Source organism: Amblyomma maculatum, chromosome 1 (genome assembly GCF_055883805.1).
Source record: "Amblyomma maculatum isolate TAMU_Amacu chromosome 1, ASM5588380v1, whole genome shotgun sequence".
NCBI classification, from domain to species: domain Eukaryota; kingdom Metazoa; phylum Arthropoda; class Arachnida; order Ixodida; family Ixodidae; genus Amblyomma; species Amblyomma maculatum.
In genome coordinates, this window is record NC_139344.1 from 319,319,154 (window position 1) to 319,338,729 (window position 19,576).

The window sequence follows — 19,576 nt, forward strand, 5'->3', positions numbered from 1 at the left end:
CGTCGGCCTCGTAACCAGTTCCGCCCCCCTTTCAGCCCCCAGTTCGAGCCGGCGCTTCGGCAACCGGAGCCTCGCAGGAAGAGGGGGGGGGGTACACTCAGCGGCGAACGATGGGGGCATGAGCGCGCGCAGCAACCGGAGAAAACGAGGAAAAGAGGGGGGGGGGGGGGGGGGCAGCGCTAGCAGCGATTGACTGATGCCGCTGACGCCGCTAGCGAGTTGTGCTGCGTTGCTACGTAGAACAGCGTCGCCGCCATCTTTGCCTCAAATTATCGAAAAGGTGAAACAGCTGATGAGCTGCGCTCAAATTTCGCATTAGGAAGTAACGTATTTCAGCTTATAAAATATTCGTTTTCTACAAGAGTGATCTTCTTCTGATTGGGACGCGCTGCCATCTTAACATGGGTCAACCTTTCAATGTTCTCAGTATCCTTTTAATGGCAGTTCGCAGAATAAAAGTAAGTACGGAATGAGCCATTTATTTTTTCTTTCTGACCTGCTGCAATTATATTGCTCCTCGCATTAATAGTACTATCATACACTTGTTCATTGGAGGTAGATATATCTGCATTTATACACTGAATAAAAAATTAACCAGAAAAATAAAACCAGAAGCGCATGCGCTACCCCTTCTCGCCAAAACCACAAAACATACTGCTATGAATCCAAATATGAAACTTCACAATCATGGATGATTACTGACGGTGTGCTTACGCACGTGTCGCTATTTTTATGAATGCAATAAGCTTCACTCAGTTCCCTGGTCAATTTATCTTGATGCCTGAAAATTGTCTTAGCCTTATCAAGGAGCGGATTATCCGACACCTTCGACGAAGCGGGATTATTAGATTACAGTCTCTGTAATGTAAAACTAAGTTGGATGAGGGAGCTCCTTTCAAAAACGTTTTATGCTGGTGCAGGCGAGTATACTTCCCCGCTTGCCCTGTATAATTCTTACTGCATGTAAAAGGAATATCATACATTACTCCCTCTGCGCATGGCACGAAACGCTGCACGTTTCGCTTGACATCCTTTCTTAGTTTTTTGGTTTTCTTCTCTGCCTCTTCTATTTATCATAGTACATTTTTTTCCTAGCTTATTGGGAGCCGAAAACAACAATTAACCCCATATCTATTGCCAACTTACTTGAGCTTGTGAGATAGGTGACGAACGTACGGTACTACCGCATACTTTTTTCCCTCTCTACTGGAAGTACCCGATGAATCCCGCTTACCAAACGACTTCAAGTTTTTCAGGATTTTGTTGCAGGCAAGGAAAGGTAAGCGTAGCAGGGGGCGGCAGAAAGTTAGGTGGGCGGATGAGGTTAAGAAGTTCCGAGGGGTCAAGTGGATGCAGCTAGCACAGAACCGGGTTAAGTGGAGAATTATGGGAGAGGCCTTCGCCCTGCAGTGGGTATAGTCAGGCTGATGATGATGATGATGATGATGATGATGATGATTATGATTATCACGTCATTCAGGAAGCCTGCTGACCTTAGTCTCTGAACCTTTTGCTTGAAACTGCTATCAATAGCGTGTACACATGATTTAGTAACTTTCGAACCCAAACACGACACAGTTATGCCGCACTTGACTATCTTCGAATGTACTCGAAAGGATTCGTTATTGCCCCATACCCTTGAAGGTACAGCTTAAGTGTCCCCCTAGTGTTTTTTTCTGGCTGACTGGTTCTCAACAAACTTCGACTGCTGTCGACGTATGCGATTACTCTAAATGTCGCTTAGTAAATTATTCGCTGTCTTTGCTGCTGTCAGTTCGGCGTATCCACAAGCACCTCGAGGAATGGGCTAGCCTCAAAATTACAAACCTCAGCATCTGCGGACCAATCATCAAGTTCATTTCAGTGCACTGCAATGCATAAACCTTTGCTTTTCGCGATATAGGTCACATGCACTGCATTCAAGTTATGGAACAATTAGGGCTTAACCAGGACAGAACTCTCCGGCCCTTACTCTAAATCTGGTGTACTAACTATAGAGGGGACAACGACCTGAGTATGTAGTTGTCAAGCCGGCAGTGCCCGAAGGAAGAAAGACGGTACAGCACTTCTTTTTCTCCTGTATGCACTCACACTAGACTCCTGTATACACCCTTGTGCAAACTACGGTTATGGTTGGCTGGACGACGACGCGGATCGAAGCTTAAAAAGCGTCGTTTCCTTGTTAAGGTTGTTGTACGCACTGCAATTCAGAGTCGCGGAAGTGAAATGCGAACTGAAAACAGCGCCGCACCCGCCAAGCACCTCCACTCTCTCCCCTTAAACAGCCGCTCGCGCTCTCTTCGCTTTCCGGGTTCATCTATTCTCGGCGCCGACTCGGACACTCGGCAGTGGCTCTGCGATAGGCCACTTTAAAGCCGCCCACCTCCATTGTTTCTTCCCCTTTCTTTCTGCCTTCCTTTCCTCAGGGCGAGTGCGGGCAAGACGCGAAGTGGCTGTGCTGGACAATCTGACAGAAGCGGATTAGGCCGCTGGGGAAGTGGCGCGCGTGCTCAAGAAGGGTCACGTGACCTCTACTTCCGGCACAGGACGACACTCGTCGGCTCCATAATCTCCCACTCTCGCCCTCTTCTGTTTTCTTCCTCTCCCTCTGTGTGCCCCCGTGAGATGGGATCCCGCCTGCCAGTCGGGGGTCGTGACCCTCTGCGGCTTACGGACTGCACGCCCTGTCAGCGTTGTCCGTCATTTTCTATATTGTTTCCGGAGTCGCCGTGCTAAATCTATCGACCGCCGCGCTGCCGAAGAAACTATCCTGCTTATCCCCGATATAAGTGGACACGTGGCTACGCTTCTTGCGACATGGCAATCCCTGCGGGCCTAGAGGCCGCGCTGAAAGCAAGTGGCAGCGCGAATGATTTTTTCTCTTGTTTCACGTTTAAAAGGCACATACAGAGCCCATTTAGTAGTGGGAAGTTTCCTAGCGTGCTTTATACGGCTCGAAATAAAAGTTCAGCGGATATCGATCAACCACGATAAAGAGTGCAAGGGATTCGCAGAGCGGATTGAACTTACGCGCGTCTTTGTACCGCGAAGCAGTGCAGAGTCGTTAGAAGCTTTAGGCGTCCATACGGGAGCCATTACTGCAGTAATAAACGCATTCTCATAGAGAAGGATCAGGCAACACAAGGACGAACGCTGCACTGGTAACAATATAAGGTTTTTCGCACCTGCGCGTCACACAAAGAACATGTGGCGTGCGAGCGCAGGAGCGAAAAATCTTTGTGTTAACTTCTATTTCACATGCTCTGCTACCATTAAACCTGTTGTGTGTGCAGCCTCCGTCTGTGTATTGTCGGTTTCTTGTTTGTGTGATCGTGTTTATTCGCTGCAGTAACGATTAAAGAATGCGACCAACTAGCTCAAAAAATCGTGAAACTCCATCCTTACGAGACACCTTGCATGGTTGAAACTATCGCCATGTTGCGAAACCGCTCCACATATACCCCTTATCTCTCTCTCTCTCTAAATTTCGAACAGAGCGTTATAATGAGGAACTTGCAGACAGTGTCGCACTGCGAAGACGTCGGTTTGAATGCTTTTCACGTTCTGTAAATACTATATGAACACACTTGCAGTTTTAGCGTAATAATTATGGCGCAGCCTGCAGTGCGTCATCGTCGATTCGCAAAGCATAAAAGTGGCCACCGGCTTCTTCACGCTATTGGATTACTGAGGTAGTGCAAACGATAAGCAAAAGAAACGTGCTAACAGGGCCACATAAAACTTCATCTGAGATTAGAGGTACTATCACAACGTAACCAACCAAAGCACGAGAAAACAGCTCTCTCATTACTAAGCAGTCGACTCCCATTTCCGCCCTCTTGTCTTTCTACCCGATGTTGCTATACAGTTTTATATCTCCTACCGACACATGCAACTTGAAAAGCAAGCACGGTATATTCAGCTACCACCTTCGTCACGCATGGATTTAATTTTAATTCTGTAAAATTGTAACGCACGCCAACAGTTTTCTGAGATTCTTTGGAGTTATAATAGAAAGCCAGGGAATATAACAGGACGAATTACCAGGGCCCGCTTGCACAAAACAATCTTAAGACTGCCTTAGCTAAGTCCAGACTTAACTGGAGTCTAAAGAATGGGCCACTAGCATGGCCGCTTAAGACTGGAGTCAAGACTGGGCTTCAGTCCTGACTTGAATAAGTCGCTTGTATGATTACGACTCTAGTGCTGTCTTGGTTAAGACACAAGGACGCCAGGTGTCTAAGTAGAGAAATTAGGGAAATACAGGGATGCTCTGGCACTGTCCCTGCTTTAAGATGTACAAATTCCGCCAATTTTGCGTTGTGTAAAATCCGTGCCATTGCTTTTTGCGGCTTAAGATTGTTTTACGAGGAAAAATGCCCCAAGTGGTTGCTGAGGCCGTTCTGGGAAGCCACTCTGGTGAACATGAACCCGAAGCGCTCGACGTTCGGAACACGAGCCGTCTTAAATAAGCTTGGTCTTTCTAAAGACCCCATTTAAGTCTGGACTTAGCTCGGACTTTATCGTGCAAGCCGGCCCAGCTTTCAGGCTCTAGCCATGCTAAAGTAAAGCAAATATTAACCGACGACTATTATTACGATGCTGGCTTCAGTCCTTACTTAAACGTTCTCTGGTTTATTCATCTCGTGTGGTACAGTTATGACTGATATGTGAACTTTGCGTGGCACATGTGTCTCTGCTCATCCTGTACAAAGCTGCGCACTTGTGAACCATTTCAGTAGGTCAGCCTCCCTCACGCATCTAATGTTGGAAAAAAAAAAAAAAGCAACGAAAAGTAAAAATAAATACAGGCTGAATCTAACCGAAGTTAGCACTATATCTCACGCATGCCCAGATGTGGTCTCGCAGCACTGGACCTCGTAGGCAGCTATAATACCCTGTCATGTTATCATAATGTATACGGATGCAAATTTAGAGTCACGTGCTGGCGGTCTCCACTTGTATGCACAAACGCGATGCTGTTACTAACAAAAGCGACGCTGCTACTAACAAACTAAAATGCGACAAGTAATAAGAATACGGAACCACTAACCAAAAGGATTGTTTCCTCGGCCTTTAATACGACCTCCAGCGAGTTTCAATCGCAGGAACTGTGTGGAGTGTAATTTAATCAGATTTTCAGTGCTATAATTATCCCACAGACGTGTTAGTCCGGGCAGAAGTAGGTGGACAGCACATAAATGAAAATTGCAGTTTGTCTTCGTCGAGAGTAGAAGAAACAGGAATTGAGAGCTGGATTTTCATATGTGTCGTTCTAGTCTCTCCCTAATTGGCACTAACCTCATTGTGCTGCTAATGCGTTCCATGCCACAGCTCAGTTACTGTTATAACAGTGACTATTGCCTTTGTACCCTTATTGTACTACTGCAGTACTATTGCCATCGATGCATTAGATGCGCAGAACGCAATTGCGAGTTCAGTGATAAGTGTGGCAGGCACGCAACATGACGGATTGTGATGATCTTGATAAAAAGTTTGCAAAATTTAGTCGTTCAAGCTACAGAGTTATGCCGATTGCAACATGCCAACGTATCGTTTCAGATGTAGCTGAGTGGTGTAAGGCTGGAATCACCGGAGCTGCTTGATGTGGTGTGCCGTTCGTTCGAAACGAACTCGAATTGTAAAATTATCATTTCTTGTTCTTGTAATTTGGGCTCAAAATTCAGCGGATAAGGCCATCGAATTGCGTAGACGGTCGTCCGGTCCTCCCGAAAATGGGAGCTAAACGAATTTCACTCTTAAAAAAAAATATTGACAGAGAGACATAGAACCGTCTACTTGTGAGAACGTGAAAATTTGCTCTTTGTAACCAATATTTATCTGCAGATGTACTTAATTTTTAGCGAGTATTCTTCATCTTCAGCTTCGCTTGGCTTTCGTCTGCCATTGATGCAACCCCGGCATCCTTGCTGACGGAACTCCTCGCCCTCTTCTGCCTTTTACCTAAAGCCCCTTTTGCCGCGTTGCCTCGGCTACCTGTTGGGTCGAGTATACGGCTCATACGGCGTTCGATCGTAGACGACGAGACCTCTCTGACAGTAGTGAGCGATGCTCTTTTCGCACTTCCATTCTTGCGGTATTGCGCTTCTCGATACCGTCGGTATGTCTCTTTAGAGCCGAGACATATGTAGCACCCAGACGGTTCACAATCCATCGCGCATGTATGGTAGAGAGAATGTGTGAGCGCGCCGACAACCTCCCCTTCTAAATCAGGTTACTTGCTCCCTCGGCCGCCGCACTTCAGAGTGCCCAGACCTGCCATCATCGAGCAGTCCTCCATGAATAATCGAGGCCCTGCAAACGAAGTTATCTATATAGGCCTAACCTGGCTTAGTAACACAGCATAACCAAAGCCTGCGCTTGCATAGACGACCTTAGCCGAGCTAAGCAGCAGCGAACCTTTGCTCCGATGCACATGCAGATGACTCTGTGGTGCGGGCGGTGTCGGTATGCTAAGCCTTTCTGTTCTTTGTTATATCGTGCTCGATTTTTCAGACTTCATTTGCGTGATTGCGATACCCGATGGCGTTTTTTGAGGCTAAAACATCAACACCCAAGACCGTGGTCAGAAAGTCTTTAATGAAACGCGACTCATTCTGAGGTCAAGCTTTCACTTGAGCTGCGAACTCCGTGCTCACCACTTGCATCTGCCAGTCCTCGGGTTGAAGGCGCACCCGTATCGGCGCAAGTATCGCGCACCGCAGTTCCCGCCACTGCGGCCAAATTTGTTGGCCACCTCGTCTGCGTGTCGATCTCTTGGATTTCCGGGCTGTGAGAATTCCCTGCAATAGCTGATTACTTCGGCCACTCGCCTTTTGAACTGTCCCCGACAGGAATGTACAGCTAGATAGTTGGCCCTGCAATGAAAATACCTGCGCAGAGAAGCAGAAACACAAAAGAAACATGCTATCTCCTGCTGTGCTACGGAACTCGGCAGAAGAATAGACGCACAAAAAGAAAACGTTGATTTCATCCTTTCTGTTGCAATTGGTAGTGCATGGTTAGGCAAAAACCTTCTAAGGCATTGTATGCTTTATTTAGGTTTGCATATAGCTTTCCGACACAGTGGCTTCGGGTATTAGTGGTACTCAACCTGCATGAATGACAAATGGGCAAATGCAAATGCCTTTTACGCACATATGTTCCCTGAAAAGAGTTACACCTCCCTGTTTTCCGCCACTTAAATCATCAGCGCGTGCTTTGTTCGCCTTAATTTTTTTAGTGAGAGGAAGTCCTGCGTATTTTTGTTAGCCCTTCTCTACATCGTTTTTAAATTTTAAAATGATGTATTTTATTTGCCCATGACAAGCAATATTTGTCCTGCAGATAACTATGTATTTGCATGAGCGACAGGCTAAGCGCACACATAAGGGGCTTCAGGCGCTGGATTATCCCTACTCAACAGAACACCAGAGTGAATTGCTAGCGAGACTATGCGCTTTGAAACAACAAAAGGCACGGCACAAATCAGCGTATCAATAAACGCGGCCCTCCGGCTGAGCTATTCTCGAAAGAAAATGGCAAAGAACGCATCCCCGATTGACGACAAGCCTGCTTAGCAACTTTAGCCCATACGTACTTGTCGCATTTTTTGCAGTTGACGCGGGTCATAATGCGGAACTGGTTGAACATGAGGGCGGCGGCGCAGGCCCCACTGGGAGTCTTCAGAATGCGACCCGCACGCCTTTGGACGCAGAACGTGAAGCGTCCCCACTGCGCAGCACCACTGCGGCTCTCCGTGCACACGGCACACAGCATCAGTAGGAACGGAAGGAGCAGCAGCGAAGGTCGTACTGAATAGGTCAAATCGATCGAGTAATGGATTAATGAGTGCCAAACACTCCAGAGGAACACTGTTAGACATTGAGGAGCACCCCAGTGGAGTACTCCGTATAAGTATATTTTCGGCCAGCCGATGCTTTTATAGTATCCACCACGATATAAGTACCTTGATATTTTCGCATTTCTTCCCCACCAAAATACGGCCGTTGCAGCGGAGATAGAACTTGAGAACTTGCGTTTATCATCCCAAAAGACATGGCCTCCGAGTCAATTTTATGGGTTGGAGCATAGGGTTTAGGGTTAAAACGTGTGGTTTGGTGCCTATACTGTTAAACGATGTGCATCATCAAGGACATGAACCTGCTTAAAGCACTCCTTTGCCATCTCTCCTGGGCATGCAGAGACACCACCACTCCTACTATGGCAAAGCCTGGCGTGTTCAAACATGTTGGGTATTCAGTGGTGCTGCCTACATTGAGCTGTTGCGACGCTAGAAAATATAACCATGGCTATGATTATGACTAACCATGGCTAACTATAAGTATTTCTAACCGTGACAATGACTTAACTAACCATGACCGTGACTCACCACATTCACAGTCACATTCATGGTTAGAACTAACCTTGACTAACAGTGCCTATGACTATGGTCGCAATCATAGTTAGTGATAGTCACAGTTCGTCATATTCATAGTTGATCATAGTCAGCCATAGCCATGGTCATATGTACGGTTAATCACTCACAACCAGTCATGGTTGTGATAATCATGGTACAGTCAGTCATAGTTATCCATAGTCATATACTGATTATGGGTATCATGAATAACCCTAACTATACTATATGGAAGACTAACAATGACTATAACTAATAAATTTTTAATTAACACGAATAATTATCATTTATTGATTTCATTACTATCGATCTCTGGATGATTGATAGCTGTGGACGGTTTCTGGTCACGCTTTCTGGACACACGAAGCATGAGACAATAAATGCCATCGCATTGAATAATTGGGGAGCGGAGGCACTTTAGCTCCGCCTTCAAGGGTATAATGCGGCAGCAGTAATGGGTCCCGTTTACCGGATCCCCTCGCGGATCTTTATTCACGTACATGCACTTTGTGCGATAAATAATTCCTCAGTATAGGCCTCGGTTATCCCACACACACTGTGAAACACCACCGAACTTAGATACAAAGCCCGCTTAGCCAGGCGTACGAATATATATGTGGCTGTAGGAAGAAGGAAAAGAAAATGCACGGGCCTGCTACTGGCTCTGTAGCTGAGCCACCTCCGCTGCCTCGTGCAGATAGAAGAGAATATAGAGAAGAAAGAAAAGGAAGAGGGAAAGAAAGACGCGCGCCGCAACAGCAGCCGTCGTCCACCACCAGCGGTGGCGTGTGCAATGACGGCCTAGAACAGATAAAAATTCGGTGCCAGGCTAGCCCCTGCCGCAAGGGGCGGTGACCCACCTGTACCAGCCCCATCAGGGGAGAGCTATGTAGCTGCATGGCCTCAGGGTGTTACTCAGAATTCGTGTTTTGGAGTTCCACCTGAATTGAGAAGCGCAAGTTGGCATCTCCTGCCAAGAACGGCCATGTCACGCGGTTGCGTGGCGCCGCAGTACCATACAATCAATCAGTTCCCCGCCATGTCAGCTGCCGCCTACGTCAGAAACATGCCCGTGATTTTTCTCTCACAACTCCGGCAATGCTGACTAAACCTACGCCACATTTTTCTGGAGAATGGGGCGTTTAACGCTAGGCGCTTAAAAAGGTACAAAAATTACCTCAAAATTAGTGATTAATTTTTTCATCGATTAAATGGCCGCAGCCTTTTTCGTTTTTTTTTTTTTTTTTTTGTCCGAGAAGTTTGCCATCAGGCATAGTGAACAGGGGGCGTTGCAAGGCTCTTGCAGCTCCACATCGTGCTAGGATGTGTTGGGGTGTGTTGGTTGTGCGAGCCTTCCTGGACAGGTAGCCAGCTGTTAATTAGGTGCTCATCAAACACCTTACGAAATGATGTGAACTTTCCGTGACAATACATTCAGATTTCGTTATAACGAAGTATAAGGGCTTCATCAATTTCTTCATAATAGCTGTTGCTTAAACGCGCACTGAAAGCCCGCCGCGTAGCTAAACATTCAAATACACCAGCTGAATGTTCCAGCCGTGCCAATTCGCACTCGTTTCTTCCGCTGTCGGCACAACACCTAGAAAACAGGTATCGCAGAAATAATGTCATAAAATGCAGGGAGAGGGCCATTCATAATGCAGCTTCCTAGCTGCTGAAGCCGCTGCCCGCAGCTGTGATGGCGTGCGGCGATAATTTCGTCTCGAGCGCCCGTTTTGTTTGGCTTCGCCGCAGAGCTAACATGTATGCGGGTCACAGCACTTCACCGCATGCCGGAATGTCTTGTGGAGAATGCAGAAGCGATAGGGTTTTCTTTCTTTCTTTCTTTCTTTCTTTCTTTCTTTCTTTCTTTCTTTCTTTCTTTCTTTCTTTCTTTCTTTCTTTCTTTCTTTCTTTCTTTCTTTCTTTCTTTCTTTCTTTCTTTCTTTCTTTCTTTCTTTCTTTCTTTCTTTCTTTCTTTCTTTCTTTCTTTCTTTCTTTTTTTTTTTTTTTGACCACGCATTGAATGTGATGGCTGCCGAGTGGCCAGACAAAAACTCCACGAAGGCGAGCTTGAGGGGCAGTAAATTTTCCCGCATGTTTTTCTGGTGCCGGACAGACCAAATTATGCACGATGGCTTCAGTCTGTCTCATTTAATCGGCCCGGATGCTGTAAGCACATTTAGCAATTTACATATTCAGCTCGAAACGACCAGCGGTGTTCAATAGAGACTTGTTATGGTCCCATTCTAAGACAAATGTATTTCCTAAAAAATAAACAGTAATATGCAACTATTTCTTGTTAGGCTTAAGTGGGAATGAGTATTATTTCGCCACATTGCATCATTATGAACTGTTTCATTATTGTCCGTTTTTACTGTGTACTTGCTGGTTGACGTGCGCATCTTCTTTAAACATTTCTGCCGTCCCGTTTTGGTAACTAAGCGAATTTTTCTTTGCTTGACGTCACGACTAGCAGCTGAGACGGTTAGTGATGTAAAATAAACGAAGGGGCTGATAGTAGAGGCGCCTTTGATAAATACGAGGTGTGGTATCATTCTTTACCTCCATGTTTTTAACTGTTTCAAATTGCCGCAATGTTAAGTAGTTACTGGCGACGCCATGCGGTCGAGCTCGGGAGACTGGCACGCGCGCGTCGTCTTCGCTCTGGGAGCTCGCTCGAGTGACTCTATACTCGCTCGCGTGTCGGTTAGCCCAGCCGTGTATTCGTTCGCCAGTGCGTGTGTGTTGGTGCCAGTAAATCTGCTTACCTAGTTCTACCGGTTTCTGCGACAATATCATGAAAGTAATCAACCTTTTTTAAGTTTACTTTTACCTGGGCCTTAACTACACACTATTTCATTTAAATTTAAAAAGAAATTATTGCTCTCAGTTCTACGAAAGAAAAACCACCGTTTATTCCCGTAGTTTTTTCCAGCACTTTGTCTGAGCTATATAACGCCTATGAAACATTCACTTCGTTACCTAGGAAACAAAAGACAGGTGAATCAACCTACGCTTGGTACATGAGACTGATAAGAGTTTTATGAATTCAATGAAGTTCACATATATCTTGATTTTGTGTATTTTGCCGCAGAACAGTTTTCGGAGAACGGCAAATGCCGTTTCATTAGTCGTGTAGAATTATAACAGCCATAGTTGTGTCATCAGTTCTCAAACACATTAGTTCGGCCGGTAACCACTGTGAGAATCACGATTTTCTGTGAATATTTTGTGGTGGGTAATCTGGCCTACTGGATTAACGTTTCGACTACCCCTGATAAGGTTGCAGATCGATGTGCAGAGTGGTATGATGGAATTTGAAATTCCCATGGGTGCAACAGTCGTAGTTTAAAAATAAGAAAGTAAACGGATAGGCCTATGTGAGTGCTTGCTAAAGCAAAGAAAAACAAAACGATGGTCTTTACATACATACATACATACATACATACATACATACATACATACATACATACATACATACATACATACATACATACATACATACATACATACATACATACATACATACATACATACATACATACATACATACATACATACATACATACATACATACATACATACATACATACATACATACATACATACATCATACATACATACATACATACATACATACATACATACATACATACATACATACATACATACATACATACATACATACATACATACATACATACATACATACATACATACATACATACACACACACACCCACACACACACACACACACACACACACACACACACACACACACACACACACACACACACACACACACACACACACACACACACATATATATATATATATATATATATATATATATATATATATATATATATATATATATATATATATGTACTTACTCACCTCTTATTCCCCGAGAGAGGCATCATTGTAGGGAGATTATTACATCAAAAGCACAGATAAAATGCAGCACAGCGAAACAGAGCATAGACTTTTTAAAAAAGGAGGGAAAAGAAAACTATTCTTCGATTTTATTTCTGTTTTTTTTTTGTATTTTTTGGTGCTTTGGAGCTTTGAAACATAAGGGCAATCATTTGTTTTACTTTTATCTTGACTTCAGGCCTTGATTTAAACCACAGAACTAAATCGCTGTTTTCGGTTTGTGCTGCTATAGGAATTTGTCTTTAATCGGCTGTCTACTAGCCATCCTCGTTATCACGGTTGTGGAGCTGCTGCCCCTACTAGCAGTGCTTTCGGGGATCAAGGCTAGTGGATGATAATGAATTTTTGTTTAGCAATTAATATTTGAGAACGCTGTCGTGCTATTATAGAACAGTATGTTCTGTAGCAGTCAGTGGTGCTTTAGTCGAGTAAGTGAGTCGGTAGGTGAAAACTCGCCGCATTTGACAGCCATTCTTGTTTTGAAGTTTCCTGCAGATGGTCTGTGGGATTGATTTGTAGCTTGCTTTGTAATAGCTAGGATCCACTACCACTTTGTTGCGCTCACAATGGCTAGGTAATCGCGGAGCAAATATGCGAGATCACTGCCGCTACACACACAGACTGAAGCAGGGATACCAAGTAGTACGTGCACTCTTACTGTAAGTATGCGAGCGACGTTCACCATATGACGTTAAGAAACTTGGGTTGGGGTCTCAATGTTTACAAAGCACGAACTCACTCCAGTACAAGAACAAATATTTACTTTGTTCCCACGTGTCCATGGCTCCTTCGGGGGTTTTAAGCACACAAATACATCTTCAAACATACTACGCGAATGCCTTACCCAGGGTAGGAGGTATCGAAACTAGGACAAGTATGTGCGTATTAGGGTCTAAGCACGTGTAGGATATAAACTTACGCATTTTTCTGGCAGCAGGGTTTTCAGAACGACGCACGATATATGAGAATGCTACTTGAGGCTCATACATATATATGCCCATAAATGCAGGCATCGTACTTGTCTAGAAAGAACAATGCAATGACTGACCGATCGTCCAAAACGTCACAGATATTCAGGAAGTATTCTGCTGATTTGCAAAACCTATCTGGATAATATGCCCGGTGCGTTATTGTAGGAATTCCTGCTACTGACCGTAACCTCACACACCGGTTAGGCTCAGTTTTGTTAGTTAATTCGGGCGAGTATGCACGGCGAGGTTGGAGTTTAACATCAGTTCGGGACACTCCCTTCTTCGGCGAAAAAAAATTGCCGCTATAACTGACAATACAATACATAACACAGCACAGCACCGCTACTGCTCACAATGCACAATGCGATTCGCAACAAAACGCTTTCGTTATTCTGACAGGGAATGACGGATAGAATAGAAGAAAACGTAGTCTATTTTAAGGTTCGACAAAACAAGTTGATTGGCCGGAGTTGGTGTCAGCATTACATGACTAACTGCAGTGCGACATGACTAACTGCAGTGCGACGGGACAGTGAAGAGAAGGGCACAACACAATCTCTTTAATCACAGCTGCTTAAGGCCGATTCACACGGCGGCCGGAATCGCTGGAGTCCGTGAGCGGAGGAGCACCACATGACCCGGCGTCACTGGCTGCGCCTCTTCCGCGGACGGCGCAGCTTTCGCTAGCCAAAAATGGGCGCGTGTGTTTCCCTTCTGAAAATATGGGAGTGGTCTGCTATTTTTAAGAGCGTAAACTGTTGCTCCTCAAGTTTGGCAATTTTTGTCGGTTTGTTCGGGGCTCCAAATTTCTCTAAGTCCGAAACAGTCTTCACCACGGTGATGTGCCCACAAGGTGGTTATAAGAAACGGTTGGAGAAAGACAAGCGTCATGTTTGTAAACAAAGGTGGCGCTGCTACCGGCAGCGACACGGGGTGTAGGCAAAAACGCAGCGTGCCTACACAGCGCATCAGCGCCAAGCGATGCTGCCTTCGAAACCAGTTCGCGCATGCGAATATTCTGAAGCGTAAGCTTCGTTTGTACACAGAAATGGTTTGGTTTATGCCTGGAGAGTAGTTCAGCACTTCTGGAGCTACCCGGCGAAGAGGTGCATTAACTTCCTTCGTCGTGGCCTCAACAGCGCGTGGCTACGGTGGGTGGCTGTAGTGACTGATTAAGTTAAATGAAAATGAAAATGAGAAAGTGCAATGTATAATAAAAACTAATAGTCAACACTGTTCAACTCCCGGGCCTATTGCTAGCGCATGATAGGACGACAACGACATGAATGAATGGAAGTGGGTTTTTCATATGACGACTCTTTTAATGGGCTTTCAGCCTATTTCAAGCACCGAATTCACTCCCGCGGCAACTACAGGGAACTAGAAATCATATTTCTGGCTTACTGTACCTGCAATATAGGTGAAACAATTTCATCGAATAAGAACTCAATCTTTCTTTGTAACATTCGCCTATAGTGCGCTGCCAACTTGATTTATCCTGGCCGATTAAAAAAAAAAAAAAAAAAGAGAAGTCTCACGCCTGTTTCATAGTATAGACGCGTCAATGTCATTCACAGGTTAGTATATACTTGAAGGCTTTTAAGAATGCTCTCATTTTGTTTTGTTTGCACTATAGGAGAGGTACATGAGCGCAAATGCAACATTCTCCATGATCGCTTACAGCGAAATATAAGCGATATCTACTGATATTATATATATATATATATATATATATATATATATATATATATATATATATATATATATATATATATATATATACTTAGAACATTTTTATTGAAATGCGCGTCATCTTATTGTGCTTACTTTGAACCCCTCATAGCCAAATCTACTTTGGTATATTAAACTCCATATTCCATATATACCAAATTTAAACATTCTGCTCGATCAGAGCTAGGTTGTACGTGGATATTTAATTCGTTCTTCAGCTCCCTAATGACCTTCAAAAGAGATTTTAATAATCTGAGAAATAATGCTACATGACTTTGCCGGGATCCTAACGATGCTTACTCGCTTTCTGGGACCGGTGATGAAGAGTCGCTCGTTAAAACTCGGGAAAGTGAAAACAGAGAAAAGCTATACTTCACAAGATCGGGCTTGTTTCGACAATATTGCGCTGAAGTGAACGCTCAAGGTAACTGCAGTTATCTTCGCAGCAGCTTTTGCGTCCTTTTCTGTACGAACATATGCACGGACAGTGCTGCAGGTGAATGGGATGTCACAGCGCGGCTTTTCTAAAGTCTTCAATTAAGATCATATGCTCACGGAATATCGCGTCAAAACTCCTTATGACCTGATAGTATACACAACAAAACGTGCACAAACTGCAGGCGTTTGTTACTGCGCTCTTCGTCGTGCGGCCGAACCGCAACCACGAAAATTAAGAGTTGCAAACTAAGTGATCATGTTCCAATGCAGAAGTCTACTTGTCGCGCTCAACGCCGCTACCCTTCGCTCTCATCTTTATCCGACCGCACGAAACGTGTGAAAACAGGAACCATTTTCTTTTCTGTGCCTCTTGGCGCAATCAACCACACCACAGCTTGCAGAAATATCAGGAATTATGCTCGAAAACACAGCAAGCGCCGCGTAACCAATGCAGACAGCGCGAGCTTTTGCCCTACACCTCGAAAATGGATGGATGAATGGATGGAATATAGGAGCGCCCCCTTTGAAACGGGGTTGTAGCAGTAGCTATCATGCTGATTTTTCTCCCTATATCTTAATTATTGTTTTAGATTGGTTAACTAAACCATCATTATATTTATTAAATTTTTGTTTCTACATTACTGACATTATGTCAGTTCTCTGCTTTTAAGCCACCAATCTTCCAATTGCTTTTTCTAGCTTCCACCGCCGGTTTATTCACCCGGCCACTGGCATCTCTGAACCCCAGAGCTTCAGGAACAGTGACTGCGCCTGCATCAACTTCCGGATGAATACCATTGCATTCGAGTATAATATGTGGAATTACCACATACAGCACATGCGTCATCTTCATTGTTAAATTTCTTTTTGTAGCTGCGTGTTCTAAGGCACCCTGATCTAGCTTCAAAACGTAGGGCACTGTCTCTTGAGTTATCAAAGAAAGCTTCCTTCCTGATCTGCCTTTTCCACTTTCGGTATAATTCCACACTCTGTTTCTTTTGAATCGAATTTATCCAATTTTTACCTTCTGTGTTTTCCACCTGTTGCTTAACGCTCTTATATCTCCGTCCTTGTGACTAGCATACTTACTAGTTAGTTTTCAGTTCTTTTCCTCCATTGTGAGTCAACGCTTTTTAAGTATAGGTATTTAAATACTTTAGCTGCCCATCTGTTACTGTCCAATTTTCTCAGGCGTTCCTCATATAATATTTTACTCTGAGCTTCCCGTACTTCGAAAGATGCCCAGCCCATATCTCCCTGTACCGCCTCATTTGTGGTTTTGCCGTGGGCACCTAGTGCTAATCGCCCAACGGCTCTCTGATTTATTTCTAATGTCGACTGTGCCTCTGATTTTAAGCATAAAACCGCATTTCCAAAAGTAAGTCCGGGTACCATAATTCCTTTCCAAGTACCCCTCAAAACCTCATACTTGTTGTATACCCACAATGTCCTATGCTTCGTTATCCCGGCATTTCTTCGCCCTTTGGCCTTAGGTGATTGCTCATGCTTTCCAATGAATGCCAATCCTTCGTCTACCCATACCCCCAGATATTTATATTCTGCTACTCTAGGTATTTCAAGGCCTTGTATTTTAAGACCCTGATCAGTTGAGCCGTTGAAAATCATCAGACCCGACTTAACTGCACTAAAACGGAAGCCTAGAGCGTCCCCCTCGTCTCCGCAATACTTAACTATAGAGTTTGAAGTTCTTCCAGACTCTCAGCTAGCAGCACAATATCATCTGCATACATCAAACCAGGGAAGCGCTGCTCTACCGCCATTCCACCTAGTCTATATGGCAGGTTAAAACCTAGGTTACTTTCTTGTATCCTCCGTTTCAGCTTTATCATATAAAACATGAACAGCAGCGGTGTAGAGGAAAGCCTTGTCTTAATCCTTTGAATACTTTGACATCTTCCGTACTTCTTATTCCTTCCCATGTAATTTCTACTTTGTTATCCCGGTATATTTCCTGTAGGAACTCTATTATCTCATAACCGATACCTTCTTCTTTCAATATGTTCCACAGGAGTTCCCTGTTTACGTTGTCGTGCCCCGTTTATGTCCAGGAAGGCCAAATACAAAGGTCTATTTTCCACTCTAGATATTTCGATGCATTGGGTAAGCACGAACAGGCTATCATCTAAGCGCCTACCATTTCTAAAGCCGTTCTAAAGTTCTCCGAGTATCTTGTTACTTTCTACCCAAGCTTGCACCTTTAATTTCACCGCCTGCATGGCCAACCTGTACATAACAGATGTTATGGTAATCGGCCTGTAGGATTTTATGTGCATCCTTTCTCCTTTCCCTTTATAAATCAAATTCATTTTACTCTGCCGCCAGCTGTCCGGAATTTGCTTATTTGTTATGACTGTTTCCAAAGCTTTTAACAACGTTTCCTTACTTTTTGGACCAAGTTCATTAATCAGCTTGATCGGAATTCCATCTATTCTTGTAGATGTGTTCTTAGGAATATTTTTTTCTGCCTTTTTCTAGTTTAGATTGGTCAGTTCTAAGCTGCTTTGCATTCTGCTACCTTTTGTTGCTTCCTGATTTGCGCACCCTATCGTCGCTCCTAAATGACTCGGCTATAACTGATGTAATGTAGGGTCCTCTGAGCAGCGTCACCTAGCGACAAATGGCGAAAATATTGTAAAAATGAATAAGAGCGCATTTAAAGCCTGTCGCACTCGTTGCTCCAGTGGCGCAATAGGTAGGTCTTTTTTAATCGTTCGTTGTAGAATGTCCCAACAGGCTTCCGAACAGTCTAAGAAAACGTGTTCGATAGTTTCCGGCTTGCGGCATATGAAGCAGTGATTTCTGCAAGGTACATTCGGAATTCGACTTTTACCAATTGAAGATGATGATGGACTACCGCTGGAAATGATCATGTTATTGGGCCTGCACAATATCTGGCATTGCAGAATGGCTTTCAGGCATGCAGACATTGATGCGAGGAAAATACAGCAGTATTTCCGAGAAGCCGTTGCGAGTGTTATTGATGTTTTCAAGACATAAGACCAAGTGTCTGAATGGCTTCCGAGAATCGTGTTGCTGCACATGCCTAATTTTTATTGGATCATGCAACCCGAAATCGCGTAGTTATTAACTCATGTTGTGTGTTTGTGGAGTAATGTTCCTTATGTTTAAAATCTGATTAAAAATTTGGCAATAAAGAAGAAAAATTCAGTGGCGCAATGGATTGACACTACTTACCTGAGCACTGAGCGAATAAAAGATCTGTTCGAATCGTGGGGTGTGTTCTCCTTCAGGTTGCATTATGTGACGTTTTTAAGTTTTAATAACCGCAAGACCAGCTGGTGAACAGAGCCACGAGGTGACGTCATGACAACGGTAACACTATTCAATTACCTTCACCGTAATCATTTCCTCCCTTCAGCGAGTGTATGTTACCTTTAGGCAGAGACACCTCTCGGCAATAATCGCCGTTTTACCCGCTGGGAGGCAACCAGCGAGGAGAAAGTTGCGGGACCCTGCCGTTGAGGAAACGGAATTACGCGCGCCGGAGACCAGCAATGGCGATGGCGAGGCCGCGGCACTTTTTTCCACGTTCATGCTGTGTCTCAGTGTTTGCACCAGTGCAAGAGAGGTATTGCCATTACTTTTCTACACTGAGAACTGCTGTTTATAGACGTGTACCCCAAGCGGTCGAGCGTAGCTCTCCTAGGGGCTAAGAGGGCCCCTCGCGCTACCTACGTAGCCGTTGGGTAGACTCTCACTTACTCGTCATCACATGACCACACCCTGGACGCACCCCGAGCCCCACGCTTCGTGCTGCTTTCGTCGACACCAATTGGGTCACGCGGTTGAAAGAATCCGCAAGGCGTTTCGAAATATTTCTAGGACACAGCACCCATCGCGGGAGGTGAGAGCATGCAAGCATTCGGCTTTCTGAATACAGAACAAACGTGCAGCTTGAGAACATCCACGATTCCATGCCCACAAGTCAAGTTAAACAAAACAAGCGAAATCTGAAAGATATGAACAGACACGCGCATGCAGCCCAGCTCTCGCTGAGTTTAGCGCATTAAGCGGTATTACGTGGACCTTGCAAACTTT

At 44.5% G+C, this 19,576-nt stretch overlaps 1 protein-coding gene across 1 annotated transcript; it reads right to left on the bottom strand.

Annotated features, from left to right (window-relative positions):
* Positions 1-6,580: 6,580 nt before the first annotated feature.
* On the bottom strand, positions 6,581-13,432 carry LOC146207236 (serum amyloid A protein-like). The gene is made up of 3 exons (XM_084587090.1): positions 13,276-13,432; positions 7,601-7,814; positions 6,581-6,893 (listed from the first exon to the last, which is right to left on the bottom strand). The coding sequence occupies exons 1-3, from the start codon at positions 13,367-13,369 to the stop codon at positions 6,656-6,658; spliced, it is 546 nt and encodes a 181-aa protein (XP_084443216.1). The 5' UTR covers positions 13,370-13,432; the 3' UTR covers positions 6,581-6,655.
* Positions 13,433-19,576: the final 6,144 nt, after the last annotated feature.